The sequence below is a fragment of the Tursiops truncatus genome, chromosome 10 (assembly GCF_011762595.2).
Source record: "Tursiops truncatus isolate mTurTru1 chromosome 10, mTurTru1.mat.Y, whole genome shotgun sequence".
NCBI lineage: Eukaryota > Metazoa > Chordata > Mammalia > Artiodactyla > Delphinidae > Tursiops > Tursiops truncatus.
This window is the reverse complement of record NC_047043.1, coordinates 54,687,895-54,702,568: the sequence shown is the minus strand read 5'-3', so window position 1 is coordinate 54,702,568 and position 14,674 is coordinate 54,687,895. Positions and strand designations below refer to the sequence as shown.

At 46.9% G+C, this 14,674-nt stretch overlaps 1 protein-coding gene across 3 annotated transcripts in view; it reads right to left on the bottom strand.

Moving 5' to 3' along the window:
• ITGA9 (integrin subunit alpha 9) overlaps nt 1–14,674 on the bottom strand; it is a 352,532-nt gene that overhangs the window by 327,856 nt on the left and 10,002 nt on the right. For all 3 annotated transcript variants that reach the window (XR_004528480.2, XM_033864555.2, XM_033864554.2), the window contains exons 2-3: nt 8,107–8,234; nt 5,800–5,906 (exon numbers count right to left, since the gene is read on the bottom strand). Coding sequence is in view for 2 of the 3 variants with exons in the window: in XM_033864555.2 (XP_033720446.1) it covers nt 5,800–5,906; nt 8,107–8,234 (235 nt within the window). In the remaining variant the exon portion in view is untranslated. The remainder of the gene's footprint in view (nt 1–5,799; nt 5,907–8,106; nt 8,235–14,674) is intronic.

The window sequence follows — 14,674 nt, the reverse complement described above, 5'->3', positions numbered from 1 at the left end:
GGGAAAAAATATTTGCAAATGAAGCAACTGACAAAGGATTAATCTCCAAAATGTATAAGCAGCTCATGCAGCTCAATAACCAAAAAACAAACAACCCAATCCAAAAATGGGCAGAAGACCTAAATAGACATTTCTCCAAAGAAGATATACAGACTGCCAACAAACACATGAAAGAATGCTCAACATCATTAATCATTAGAGAAATGCAAATCAAAACTACAATGAGATATCATCTCACACCGGTCAGAATGGCCATCATCAAAAAATCTAGAAACAATAAATGCTGGAGAGGGTGTGGAGAAAAGGCAACACTCTTGCACTGCTGGTGGGAATGTCAATTGGTTCAGCCACTATGGAGAACAGAACGGAGGTTCCTTAGAAAACTACAAATAGAACTACCATATGACCCAGCAATCCCACTACTGGGCATATACCCTGAGAAAACCATAATTCAAAAAGAGTCATGTACCAAAATGTTCATTGCAGCTCTATTCACAATAGCTCGGAGATGGAAACAACCTAAGTGTCCATCATCGGATGAATGGATAAAGAAGATGTGGCAGGGGCTTCCCTGGTGGCGCAGTGGTTGAGAGTCCGCCTGCCGATGCAGGGGACACGGGTTCGTGCCCCAGTCCGGGAAGATCCCACATGCCGCGGAGAAGCTGGGCCCGTGAGCCATGGCCACTGAGCCTGCACGTCCGGAGCCTGTGCTCCGCAACGGGAGGGGCCACAGCAGTGAGAGGCCCGCGTACCACAAAAAAAAAAAAAAAGAAGATGTGGCACATATATACAATGGAATATTACTCAGCCATAAAAAGAAATGAAACTGAGCTATCTGTAATGAGGTGGATAGACCTAGAGTCTGTCATACAGAGTGAAGTAAGTCAGAAAGACAAAGACAAATACCGTATGCTAACACATATATATGGAATTTAAGAAAAAAAAATGTCATGAAGAACCTAGGGGTAAGACAGGAATAAAGACACAGACCTACTAGAGAATGGACTTGAGGATATGGGGAGGGGGAAGGGTAAGCTGTGACAAAGCGAGAGAGAGGCATGGACATATATACACTACCAAAGGTAAGGTAGAAAGCTAGTGGGAAGAGCCGCATAGCACAGGGAGATCAGCTTGGTGCTTTGTGACCGCCCGGAGGGGTGGGATAGGGAGGGTGGGAGGGAGGGAGACGCAAGAGGGAAGAGATATGGGAGCATATGTATATGTATAACTGATTCACTTTGTTATAAAGCAGAAACTAATACACCATTGTAAAGCAATTATACTCCAATAAAAATGTAAAAAAAAAACATATTTGAATAACACATATCTTCCTGTTCTTAATTTTAAAATAAATACCTGCCTCCCAGAAAGCTTTGACAGGTAGAAATAAGACATTAAAGAAAAAGCAAATGGATATGAAGCCTCCAAAACATGAATATGGACTAGGTGGCCACTCCTTGTACCCTGTTGTCACCTGTCATTTCCTAGGGGCAACTTACAGCCTTTTCCTCAAGCTTCCATCAACTGCTTAGAATCAGCCACCAAGAAGAGATGGCAACTAATTTGGTTTCTAATTGTTTTAACATTGACGCTCAGCCCCTACATTATTCAAACACACTTTCAGACCCATTCCTTAGAGAGACCTTCTCCATGTGCTGAGAGTTAAAAGGGTAGAAGATTCTCTATACCCAAGTGATTTCCATTAAAAAGTCTCTATACCCAAGTGATTTCCATTAAAAAGGACATATACACAAAATAAGTCATGCACATAAGGTAACGACAATATGCTGAGTTCCTAATGACACAAAAGATGCCAAGCTTGTTCTAGACAGCACCGTCACTGATGACTTCATGGAGTCATGGAGGTGGCAGAGTCTAAACCAGGGAGGACAGAGGGGACTGGGGACAGACGTTTCCTGGCAAGATGGCACACGTGCAAAAAGCCACGAGAACAACTTAACAAAATAAAATCCAATTTAAAAATAAGCAAAGAGGGCTTCCCTGGTGGCGCAGTGGGTGAGAGTCCGCCTGCCAACGCAGGGAACACGGGTTCGTGCCCCGGTCTGGGAAGATCCCACATGCCACGGAGCAGCTAGGCCTGTGAGCCATGGCCACTGAGTCTGCGCTCCGCAACGGGAGCGGCCACAACAGTGAGAGGCCCGCATACCACAAAAAAATAAAAATAAAAAAATAAGCAAAGAACTTGAACAGACATTTCTCCAAAGAAGACATACAAATGGCCAACCAGCACATGAAAAGATGCTCAACATCACTAATCATTAGGGAAATACAAATCACAATGAGATACAATCTCATACCCATTAAGAGGGCCATCATAAAAAAAAAGTGTTGACAAGGACATGGAGAAACTGGAACCCTCCTCTTATGCATTGTTTGTGGGGATGTAAAATGGTACAGCTACTGTGGAAAACAATATAGAGGTTCCTCAAAAAATTAAAAATAGAATTACCATAGGATTTAGCAATCCCACTTCTGGGTTTATATACAAAAGAACTGAAAACAGGATCTTGAAGAGAGATTTGCACACCCATGTTCATAGCAGCATTATTGAAAATAGCCAACATGTGGAAGCACGACTTCCCTGGCGGTCCAGTGGTTGGAACTCTGCCCTTCCACTGCAGGGGGCCCAGGTTCGATCCCTGGTCAGGGAACTAAGATCCTGCATACTGAGCGGCATGGCCAAAAAAACAGACGTAGAAGCAACCCAAATATCCATCAATGGATGAATGGATAAAGAATATGTAGTACATACATACAGTGAAATATTATTGAGCCTTAAAAATTAAGGAAATCCTGTCCTATGCTACAATATGCATGAAACTTGAGAACACTATGCCAAGTGAAATCAGCCAGTCAACCCAAAAAAAAAAAAAAAAAAAACAGGATACTACAGAGAATATTAACCACATTGACAAAACTTTAAAAATGTAACATCGGGGATTCCCTGGTGGCGCAGTGGTTAAGAATTTGCCTGCCAATGCAGGGGACACAGGTCCGAGCCCTGGTCCGGGAAGATCCCACATGCCGCGTAGCAACTAAGCCCGTGAGCCACAACTGCTGAGCCTGCGCTCTAGAGCCCGCGAGCCTCAATTACTGAGCCCACGTGCCACCACTACTGAGACCCATGCGCCTAGAGCCCGTGCTCCGCAACAAGAGAAGCCACTGTAAGGAGAAGCCTGCGCACTGCAACGAAGAGCAGCCCCCGCTCGCCACAACTAGAGAAAGCCCGCGTGCAGCAACGAAGACGCAACACAGCCAAAAGTAAATAAATAAATAAATTTATTAAAAATTAAAAAATAAATAATAAAAATGTAACATTAAGTGAAAAAACAGAATATATGCAACATTTTTAAGTAAAAAATTTTAACTCACACACACACAAAAAAGACAAATGCCTCATACAAATGGAATCATGCAGTATGTAAAGTTGCCAAACTCTCAAGAAAAGGAAGTTGGGGGGGAGGGGGAGAAGGCGACTTATTGTTCGATGAGTTTAGAGTTTGTTTTGCGAGATGAAAAAGTTCTAGAAGTCTGCTCTACAATGATGTATATATAGTTAACACTACTATACTATACATGTAACAATGGATACGATGGTAAATTTCATGTTGTTTTTGACCACAATATTAAAAAGCCATGAGGAAAGCAGATGCTGCTGCATGCCCGTCCTTCCCCACCCCACCCCCCGGAGTGGCTTACTAAATAGATGATGCAGTAACTGTGTAAAAGATGAGAAAATTAGCTTTGCATGCAATGAATTAGAACAGGATAATCACAGCACCATTGGCACAAACCCTCCAGCTCTGCCTTCTTAGCTTCTTTGGCTCAACTGTCCCCGTGATCCTCATTGCTCTTCATGTCCACAGAGATGGCCCCCTCCTGATACTCATTTGGAAAAGTGCAGAACCCTCTGGAAATAAGCTCTCAGCCACGTGGAGGTCATCCTTCCATGGGGAGGGGACATGTTTCACGGGACTAACCACTGGATCTAGGTTCAAGGTTCTCAGGAACCTACGTATTCTGCTGTCACCAGGCCACCACCTCCTTTGTTCTTAATATTGACCTCAGGGCCAGTCTGATTTATAGATGGATCAGCTTCTTCCCCTCCTTCCCATAGGATGGCAGACAAGCCTCATGGGGCCTGGTCAAGCAGTCAGGCCACCGTGTCTGAGGAAAGGCAGAGGTTGGAGAGGGTCCAGGGCAGCAGGTGACAGTGATTAAAGGGCTGGAAACCAAGGCAAACTTTCGGATGGGGGCCTCCACAGGACTTATGCTGTCCAGTAGGGAGGCCCACTGACGCTGCAACAGCATCCAGCTGCTTCCTCCCTCCCCAAAGGGGTCCGACGGCAAGAGGCTTAGTTTGTGCTGATAAGGCAGGTGAAGTTCAGACCAACAACCCCGCACAGAGAAGTCTAACACAAAATGGACTCTTCAGGGAGGGGTCAGAAACATTTTGCCTAGATCCTTAAGGAAAACCTGTTTCCCCCAGGGATTAAATATATGTGAAACCCTCAGCTTTATAGCCTGTGGCCCAGAGGAAGCCCTCCATAAACAGCAGCTAGTTTTATTTTCCCGTCTTAATCTCATGCTTTTACAACAAAAATCTTTATACAGCTTCCAAGAAAAGGCCTATGAAGTCAGATACATGAGTACATGTACATGAAAACATCCATCCAGCTCCTCACTGAAATTGTGCATATTAAGAACTTTAGTGTTATACCTCAAGAGAAAACTGTAAAAGACAAAAATGGACAAAACAAGACCTCTGGGTCAGTGAGAGATTTTGTTGAGGCCAATAAAACGCTCTACAATGATGGAAATGTTTCCTCCGTGCCAGCCAACACAGCAGCCAGCAGACATCTGTGACTACTGAGCACTTGAAATGTGACTAGAGTGACTAAACTGAATTTTTTATCTAATTCTGATAAATTTAAATAATGACTGCTTTATTGGGCAGTCCCAGCATATCGCAAGTCTCAAGGGCAAAGACATCTTCTTCCTTGCATCTCCCTCAAAGCCCCTAATAGATCAGAATATATCATATGCACTTTGGGAAGGAAATAAATGACTATTTTAAAACAACGTATATGTATTTCATAAAATATTATACTGTGTAGGAATAAGTAGGAATGAAGTACTGATACGCACAATATGGATTAATCTCAAAAGTATTCTTTTGAGTGAAAAAAAGCCTTACACACAAGAACACACACTGTAGGATTCCATTTATATGAAGTTCTTGAAAAAGCAGAAGTAACCCACAGTAATACACATCATAACAGTGGTTGCCTTGAAGTGGGAGTAGTTGACTAGTAAGAAACATAAGAGGAAAAAAAAAAAAGAAAGAAACATAAGAGGACTTTTGGGGACAACAGAAATATTCCATATCTTGATGGGTGGATGGTCACACAAGTGTGTACAAATGTCAAAACCCAAACTTTAATCTTAAGATCTGTGCATTTTATGTAAGTTATACCTCAATTTAAAAAGATAGCCACAAGAAAATGCTTATGTAATGAATGAGATTTGCAAAGTACTTTTCACCTACATTTCATTTGCCATTTTTCAATAACAACATCTCAGCACCCTGGACAGATATTATTAACATTTGACAGATGAAGAAAGTAAAAAGATTAATGATTTGTCCAAGTAGTAGTCCAGAAGAGGCAATCTCAAAGCCATGCCCTTATTGCCATGCCATTCAGCTTTCCTAAGGGGTCAAGGTCATTCATTTCCAGGGTGCCACCCTCTCCCCATGGCTCCCCCAGGAGGCCTTACCAGCACGCGGCCATCAGCCTTGGGCTGCCGGGCCAGGCTCACCCCCATCCACTCATCATCTCTGTCTTCCCGGCAGGTCTTTCCACAGGGCATACCCCGATTCTTCCCTGGAGGAAAGAGAGAAAAACCAGGCTTGGACTGAGGAATGCTACTCTCCTGTCTGCTTTCCAAAGGGCGTAACAAACAACCCAAGTGTTTGTTACTGTTACCGAACGCAGGACCCTGTGCCCGATGCACAGTGAGGCAAACAATACGGAAGTCGGAATTGGGTACAGAGAAAGGTTTATTGCAGTGCCCTGCAAGGTGACAGGTGGCTCAAGGCTTAGAAAACTCCACACTCCCTGAAAGCTTACAGCAAAGTCCTTTTACAGGAAAGGTGAGGCAGGGGCGGGGTTAGTTTCTGGAAGCTTCTTGGTGTCAGATCCTTTGTTCCTGAGGTCCGGTCACGATGTTGCTGTAAACGTCCACCAAACAAATGTTAGTCTCTGTTATGACAAGAAGGGGCAAGGTCGCAAGGATCAACTTTTGCCCTCCTAGGTCCAGGCCTCGTTAAGAGGAGGGGTCCCTGCGCAGGCCGATCACCCTGCCCGGGAGCGCTGGTCCAGCACCCAGCCCGGGTCCTCCCGCCAGTGCCCAGCCCGGCTGAGGAGGAAGATCTCAGCTGCCGGCGCCCTCAGGGCCAGGTCCCCAGGGCCAGGTCCCCAGACCCCGCCCAGCCATCATCGCTGAGGGAGCCAGACGCCCAGGACCCAGCGGGCCCTCAGGCTCCTTAGGCCGCCCAACTCGGGGCCAGGTCCCGCAGACTGCGACCCAGGGTGACCGCCGCCGCCATTAGGTCGCGGAGGTGGGCATGAGGGAGAGGTTCGCCGCTGTCTCAAGGCCAGGGCCCAGTGACAAGGGCTCTGGAGCCCTGCAGGACACAGCCCTCGGCCTGTCCCCGGGCCCCCAGCTCACCCGCCGGCGGAGGCCGAAAGGCCTGGAGGACCCGGGGGAGAAGGCCGTGACCCGTCTGTCTCCACACTCTCTGCCGCGATGACCGCTTCCCTGCTGACCCGGCGGAGCGCGACCTCTGACCTCTGCGCTCCGGCTCTCGCGGTAACAGCCGCGCGGCTGCCCCGCCCCTATTACATTACCAGCCCGTAAATAAGGAGCTGATAACAAGATGCAAGTTGACTCCACCACCACGTATGTTGTTTAATTCAGTCAATTTTTTTTCATAGCAAGACTTTCTCAAGGAAGGAAGCAGTACATTGATTTATATTACGAAGTAAGCTCCTTAATTTGTTATATACCAGTAACGGCCCACAAACCAGTCGTAGACACCATGGACACCTCCCCTATTTCTGCTATAGAAAATCGTGACAATTCTTCATTTAAAAAAAATAATAGTTAGAAGATCTTGAGGGGAAAGGACTTTGAAGAAAGTGAGGTCTTGAATTGATGAGTACAATAAAATATAGCTCTTACTTATTGAGAACCGACTATGTGCCAAGCACAGTTCTGTGTATTCATCTCTATTATCTCATCAATCCTCTCAAGGTAATCCTTATGAGATAGCTATCTTCCTTCTGATTTTACAGGTGAGGCAACTGAGGCCAAAGAGGCTCTGGGACATTCCCAGTAAGTCCCAGTGAGTAACTGGCAGAGCTGGGTTCTGAACCCAGGCAGATCTGACTCCAAAGATGATATATTTTCCACCAGACCAAGCGGGCTCTTATAAACATCCCTCAGTCATATCTTTTCCTACTTAAAACATAAAACCTAACATTGCTTTTAATGGCCTCCCACCTTGCACGTAGGATAGAATCCCAACACCTTACCCCAGCCTGTCGGGCCCTGTGTAGTCCAGCCCCAGCCCACCTCACCAACCTCCTCTGCTTCCACGCTCCCCTGCTCACCACTCCAGTGATGCTGTGCTTGCTCTAAATTTTAAAATGGCACAAACTTTCCTCCACTTGGAGGTTCTGCCTCCTGTACCTGCCCGGCTTACTGCTGTGCATCTTTCCGGTCATTGTAAAAGTCACTGCTCCAGACCCTCCAATCTAGATCAGATCAAATACTCACCTCCCCTCTGATCTTCTCACACTCAATTATTTGTTTAATATCTCTTTTGCCTACTAATTTATAAGGCCCAGGACAGCAGGATCTTTGGTGTATCCCAGTGTTTACGAAGTAACAGATACTCAATACGTGGTGGGTGGATGGGTGGAAGGAAGGAAGGAAAAATGGATGAATAATCAGGAAGAAAAAGAGGAAAGTGTGAGGGTGTGATACCCATTCCCATCTTGGCAGTGAAAATCCACTCACCTCGAGCCATGTCCAGTTCGGTGCATCTCCGGTCAGGGTTGGTGTGGACGCGGCACTTAAACACAGCCCCAGGGGACTTCACGGAAGTGCTGTACTTGGAATCCGCCTTTGGTGCACCCACAAGGACCCTGCACATCAAGAAGAAAGAGCATTCGGTCACAACCCGGTACTAAGAAAGGGCAGCCAATGGTTAAATCCTCACCCAACCATGGGAGTGTTGTCTGAATGCTCCCTGGGAGATCATACCCCAGCACTACACAGTGCTGGAGGGGGGTGGGGGCAGAGGGGAGGGACTCCTACAGTGAACCTGTTATGATTTTAACATGCCTGGAAAAAAATCTGAGTTTGGTTGGGAACACATACCACCAACAAACAGTTCCTATCCAGAATGTATAAAGAACTCCCACAGATCAATAACAAAAATACAGACAAACCAATAGAATAATAGACCAAAGACTTGAACACATCCTTGATGAAGAAAGATAAATGGCCAATAAACATATGAAAAGGTGCTCAACTCTATTAGTTATCAGAGAAATCCAAATGAGATACTACTTCACACCACCTAGAAAGCTAAAACCAAAAAGACTGAAAACGCCAAGTGCTGACAGGATATGGAGCACCTGGGACCCTCACACCATGCTGTGGGGAGTGTAAACCATCACGACCACTTTGGAAAAGTGATTCAACAACTCCTAAGAAAGCTAAAACAGTGCCTACCTTCTGACCCAGCTATCTCATATCTAGGAACATACCCAACAGAAACGCACATATGTCTACAGGAGACATGCACAAAATGTTCACAGCTGGGTGTGAAACGGCCCCAAACTAGAAGAAACCCAAAGATCCATCAGTGGTAGAATGCATAAATAAACTGTGGTGTAGAAATAGAATTCTATACAGCAATGAAAATCAATGAACAGTCAACTGCAATGTCATGGATGAAACTCACAAACACTGAGCAAAAGACATTGGGGACAGTAGTGTACTCACTGCCTGATTCCACTTATCTGATGTTCAGAAGTAGGTGAAATTTAACAGTTGTGTTAAAGGTTGGCTACCTCGGGAGATGGAAGAGGGTTGTAAGCAGGAAGAAGGGCTCCTGGAGGGAGATGCTTAAAATGTTCTCTTTTTCAAACTGAGTGGTGTTTATACAAATTTGTGAAAATTTATTCAACTGTAGTTATGTCAATGGGCACTCTTCTGGCTGGGTTATACTTCAACCTTTTAAAAACTTTAGTGAATAAATAAAAAAGAAATTTAGAAATGCCTTTTGACCCATGTCCCCCTCTTGCCCCTCCCTGCCACACACATGTGTACATTTAGGGGTGACAGGAAAGAAGTAGCAGCAATGTGGAATTATAAACTGCGTCCTCTAGCCCAAAGCAAACCGGAGATAGAAGAGTTTGGCTACAACAGGGCACGAACGTGGTTGTGCACCTTTCATCTTGAACTGAAAAGCTGCCCTGGGGATGAGTCGTCCCCAGCAGGGCCCTTGCCCACTGGAGGAAAAGAGCAAGACACACCAAGATGACAGAGACACACACTTGGGTACAGAACATGGGGGAATGGCACACATTCCCCTCCAGATGTTACAAAAACAATTCTGACCTACAGTTTTGTGCATTGTTTCTGGAAAGCAGTCAACCGAAGAGCTGTAGCAAAGAATACTAACTACCTCCAGTCAGGAATGGTTGGTGCTGAGCTACAAGGACCTGTACAACGAAACTTTAAACAAAACCCATGCTGATGTTCAAAGAGTAGACAGTGCCAAGTCACTGCTCAACTGGAACGTGAGCTGCCCCGTATCTCAAGCAGCCTGGAAGGGAGAAGCAATTCCCTCCCAAGGCTATCGGGCATGTTATGAAATAGATCATTTCCCACTGGCCTTGGAATGGAAAGCATTCTCCGCCATGCATCTCTGGAAAAGGTGTCTAAAAGCACAGGTTAGAAGGACCTTAAACAGCCTCCCTAGGGCTGTAGAAAGCTGACAAAGGCTCCCCCCCGCAACTCTGTCCTAAAAGCCACCTTCATCTTGGGATCTCGAACGTTCACCCCAACCCTGGTCTCAGAATGACGCTGCTCCCCTCCAACGCTCCAGCTGAGCGAAGGGGTGGAGATCTCCAGATCCGAAAACGGAGGGCTGAGACCCTCAGACGGGCCTTCAGCAAAGGCTGGCAGACCCCACAGGGACACCACCCTAATCTGGCTCAGAAACATGGTGTCAGGTTCACAAGGAGGCACGTGGGTCCCCTGAGCCCAATCCTTCAACCCCCAGGCTAGGAAGGGTCTCCTTAGTGGAACCTTTCTTTCCAGGTCAGTCTCAGAGAGTCTGGATCTGATCCTATGTGGAATCAAATCATACCACACTGAGGGGTGAGAGGAGCCAGGCCCCCAGCAGTGAGGGCACCCCCAAGCTGCCTGCTGCCCCTCAGTAACAGCCCAGGATCTGCAACCCGCCAGTGCTCCCCGGGCAGCTCCCAGCCTCTGCCTCACCACGATGGGCCACAGCTGCAGGACCCCCAAGCAGAAGGGGGGCTGGAACCCATCACCTTTGGAAATCCTAGCAAGCACTTTCCCCACAGACCACACTGCTTCCATCAACCACATGAGGGCAGCTTAGCCGGCCTGCGACTGCTCTCACTCAAATACAGGACGACACACCAAATGAAACTCCAGTGAGAAGAAAGCCACATGAAGGGGTCAGTTTCCCCCCTCCACCCCGGCTTCTGGGGCTGAGCTCCAGAGCCACCGGGGCTCGGCCAAGGGTGGCTCTCTAATGCTGGCTGTGTTTACACAGGTGAGAGGCATCAGCAGCTTGCCATCTCTACACTGTAACACCCACCACCTCTCCACATGGCAGGCCATAGGAGCTGTGGAACATAAAATACCTCCTCCACTAGAAAACCCCCATGGGACAGACCTGGGTCCAGAAATTCCCACCAACTCCGAATTTATATCAGCACAGCGAATAAACGCCAATTGCAATCCATGCTATTAAAAAAAAATCACAAAAACTAAACAAGGTGGAGAATTCATCATGTACAAAGGAAGGGAAATGGCTGCAAGAAACAATGGCCTGTTTCTCTGTTATGTCCCCCACAGTGGCATTGGAACCCCAGACCTTCCACAGACTGCCACTGCTCCAGACTTCTCAACACAGATACTCAGGTATCCAAGCAGGAAGGACCCTGGAGAGCTTAAATCCCAGCACTGCTTTTCCCAGCCGAGAGCTGAGACAGAGAAGCAGAAACTTATTTCAGAATCGAAAGTTGGAGAAGGGACCTGCTGAATTATGTTTTCCTTCCAAGCCCAAGGTACTCAATGATCCTAACAAGGGCTGATCAAGCACTGATAACAACCATCTGGTTCAAACTCTTAATCAGCTGCTCAGAGGAGGTTTTTTTCCCCCAAATCTAACAAGAAATGAAGCAAGAGATAAGGGGGCGTGTGTGCACTTGTGTGCATGACATTCACAGTGGTGGCTCGCTGGAGGATGAGCCCGTATCTCTGTGTTCACAGAACATTGTGGCTTCCTCCGCAGCCTGGTGCTGCTCTTTACCTAGGCCGCCGGCCAGCAAGACTGCTCTACAGGCCAGCCGATGAGCTTGCCTCTTCTGAAGTTAGTTCAGCTGGTTATTCGCCAGGCTGGTCCCGATAGAGGGCAATGGCCCAGAGTTCAGGGCATGCCACTGAAAGATGCCATCTGCTTTCTTTCTCGTTCTCAGTTACAGAGAGACATCCCAGCCACTTCAAATGTCCCCCCCACCCAAAATCTTTCCCGGCACTCTTGACAAGACAATAAGTTGTTTCTTTCCTCTGTACAGTTACCATCTAAAGGAGTGTCCCCACCAACAGGCTCCCAGGGATAAATCATCAGGCTGTTTCGGACCTTTGCTTGCTACTTCAAGTGTGGTCCTCAGGCCAGCAGCATGGAAAACACCTGGGAGCCTGATGGGAATGCAGAATCTTAGGCTCCATCCCCAGCCTGCTAAATCAGAACGTGCATTTTAACAAGCTCCCCAGGTGATTTATAATCTAAGAAGTGTTACAGAACCACCTACGCTGATTACAAAGAATCACGTTCATCTGGGGCCCGTATGAACTGATGGCCCCGAGAAGCAAGGCTCTCCTCTCTCATCCCCAGTTAAAGATGCATACAAACTTCCCAGACATTTTAGCCTCCTCCTTAACTCAGAGCTTGGGTTCCTAATTACAAGGACAAGCAGCCTGTAATGGGCCCTTGGAGTGTGCAGGTGCTGGGCTAGGCTCCCTCTGGGCACAACTGCATTTCATCTTCACAGCAAGCCTATGGGAGGCACTGATATTATCCCCACTTTACAGATGGAGAAGCAGGTGGCCACACAAGGTCATGGGACTTGCCTGAGCCCACAAAGCACGGTAAGACACCAAGTGCAGCACGCACCCCAGCAGTGGGGTGCAGGGCCCACGCCCCTACTCTGCCATCCCACGTCAGCCAGAAAGGAGGAAAAGGGAGCCAACAGGTATCGAGAACCCTCTCTGGTGCCAGCCACTCACACATGTGACCCTGTCTGAAAAAGGCATGCGATGCTCTGCAGGTGGCCCTGAGCTTAGAACTTAGATTGGAAGCTCTGTCCCCAAAGGACAGACAGGGGTTTGGAACTGAAAGATGGTCCTTCTCCTCCCCATCAGGCTGAATTTCGATCATCTTGCTTTCCTAGAACGTTCACATGGTTGGCGTGGTGCTACCCAGAGGTTAGCCTCTCTCTGTCTCTCTTTGTATTTTATTGAAGTATAGTTGATTGAAAATGTTGTACGGCAAAGTGACTCAGTTATACATATATATTCTTTTTCGTTTTCTTTTCCATTATGGTTTGTCACAAGATATTGAATATAGTTCCCTGTGCTACATAACAGGACCTTGCTGTTTAGAAGAGAACATAGGCAAAACATTCTCTGATATAAAACATACCACTGTTTTCTTAGGTCACTCTCCCAAGGCAATAGAAATAAAAGCAAAAAATAAACAAATGGGACCTAATAAAACTTACAAGCTTTTGCACAGCAAAGGAAACCATAAACAGAACGATAAGACAACCTATAGACAGGGAGAAAATATTTGCAAATGATGCAGCCAAGGGCTTAATTTCCAAACTATATAAACAGCTCATACAACTCAACAACAAACAACCCAATCAAAAAATGGGAAAAGACCTAAATAGAGGTATCTCCAAAGAAGACATACAGATGGCCAATAAACACATGAAGAGATGCTCAACATCACTAATTATTAGAGAAATGCCAATCAAAACTATAATGAGGTGCCGCCTCTCTTAATGAGCAGTTCACGAACCTATTTGGAAATGTGGGCCTATCCGTTCATCTGCCAGCCCCAGTTATGATCATGGGTTGTCTGATTTCCTGCTCAAGGCAATCCTGTCAGGCAGCTTCTAGTGTGCACTTTACTCAGAAACGGTGGGTCACATTGCTGATAAGTGGCTGGGATTTGAACCCAGGGTGTCCATGTCCGAGGGCATGTTCTTTCCAGTCCCCCCCGAACTCCCACTTTTATTTATTGATTTATGGCTGCATCAGGTCTTAGTTGCGGCGCACGGGCTTCTCTCTAGTTGAGGCGTGTGGGTTTTCCCTCTCTAGTTGTGGCGCGCAGGCTCCAGGGCACATGGGCTCTGTAGTTGTGGCACGCAGGTTCCAGAGTGCGTGGGCTCTGTCGTTTGCGGCACGCGGGCTCTAGTTGAGGTGTGTGAGCTCAGTAGTTGTGGCTCACGGGCTTAGTTGCCCCACGGCATGTGGGATCTTAGCTCCCTGACCAGGGATTGAACCTGTGTCCCCTGTATTGGAAGGCAGATTCTTTACCACTGGACCACCAGGGAAGTCCTTCCCTCCGATTGTGGCAGTTTAAATGCACTCCATATTTCCAACAGAGCCACTTCCTTGGTTGACCTGTGTGTGGGGAAGCAGGTTACCAAGGCTCCAGTCCAGCCTCCCATCCTACTCTGAACCCATCCCTCACCTCCTGAGAGCAAACCACCAGTCAATTCCCCTAGGAACAGGTGGCAGAAAAGGGCTGAACCACAGCTACTTCCCTGGGGGAGGCTTGTGAAAGTTTTCTTCTCCAAGAAAAATAGGTCAATACTTTCACATTTACTTTTTTTGGGGGGGTAAAATTCTCACCAGCACCTTGCAAGTGTGGACCTACCTCCCAGACTTACCTGGAGCCTGGGATGAGGGCCAGAGCTCCCCAGAAAAGAAGTGACCTCCCGCCTGCTCGCTGAGAAAAGGAAGAGGCATGCAAAATGCTAGGATTTACCTCACACCTGTCAGAATGGCCATCATCAAAAAGACCACAGATAACAAATGTTGGCGAGGCTGTAGAGAAAAGGGAACCCTCCTACACTGTTGGTGGGAATATATTAGATAAACTGGTGCAGCCACTATGGGGAACAGTAGGGAGGTTCCTTAAAGAACTAAAAATAGAACTACCATATGACCCAGCAATTCCATTCCTAGAAAAAAAGAAAAGACTAATTCAAAAAGATACATGCATCCCAATGTTCAAAGCGGTATT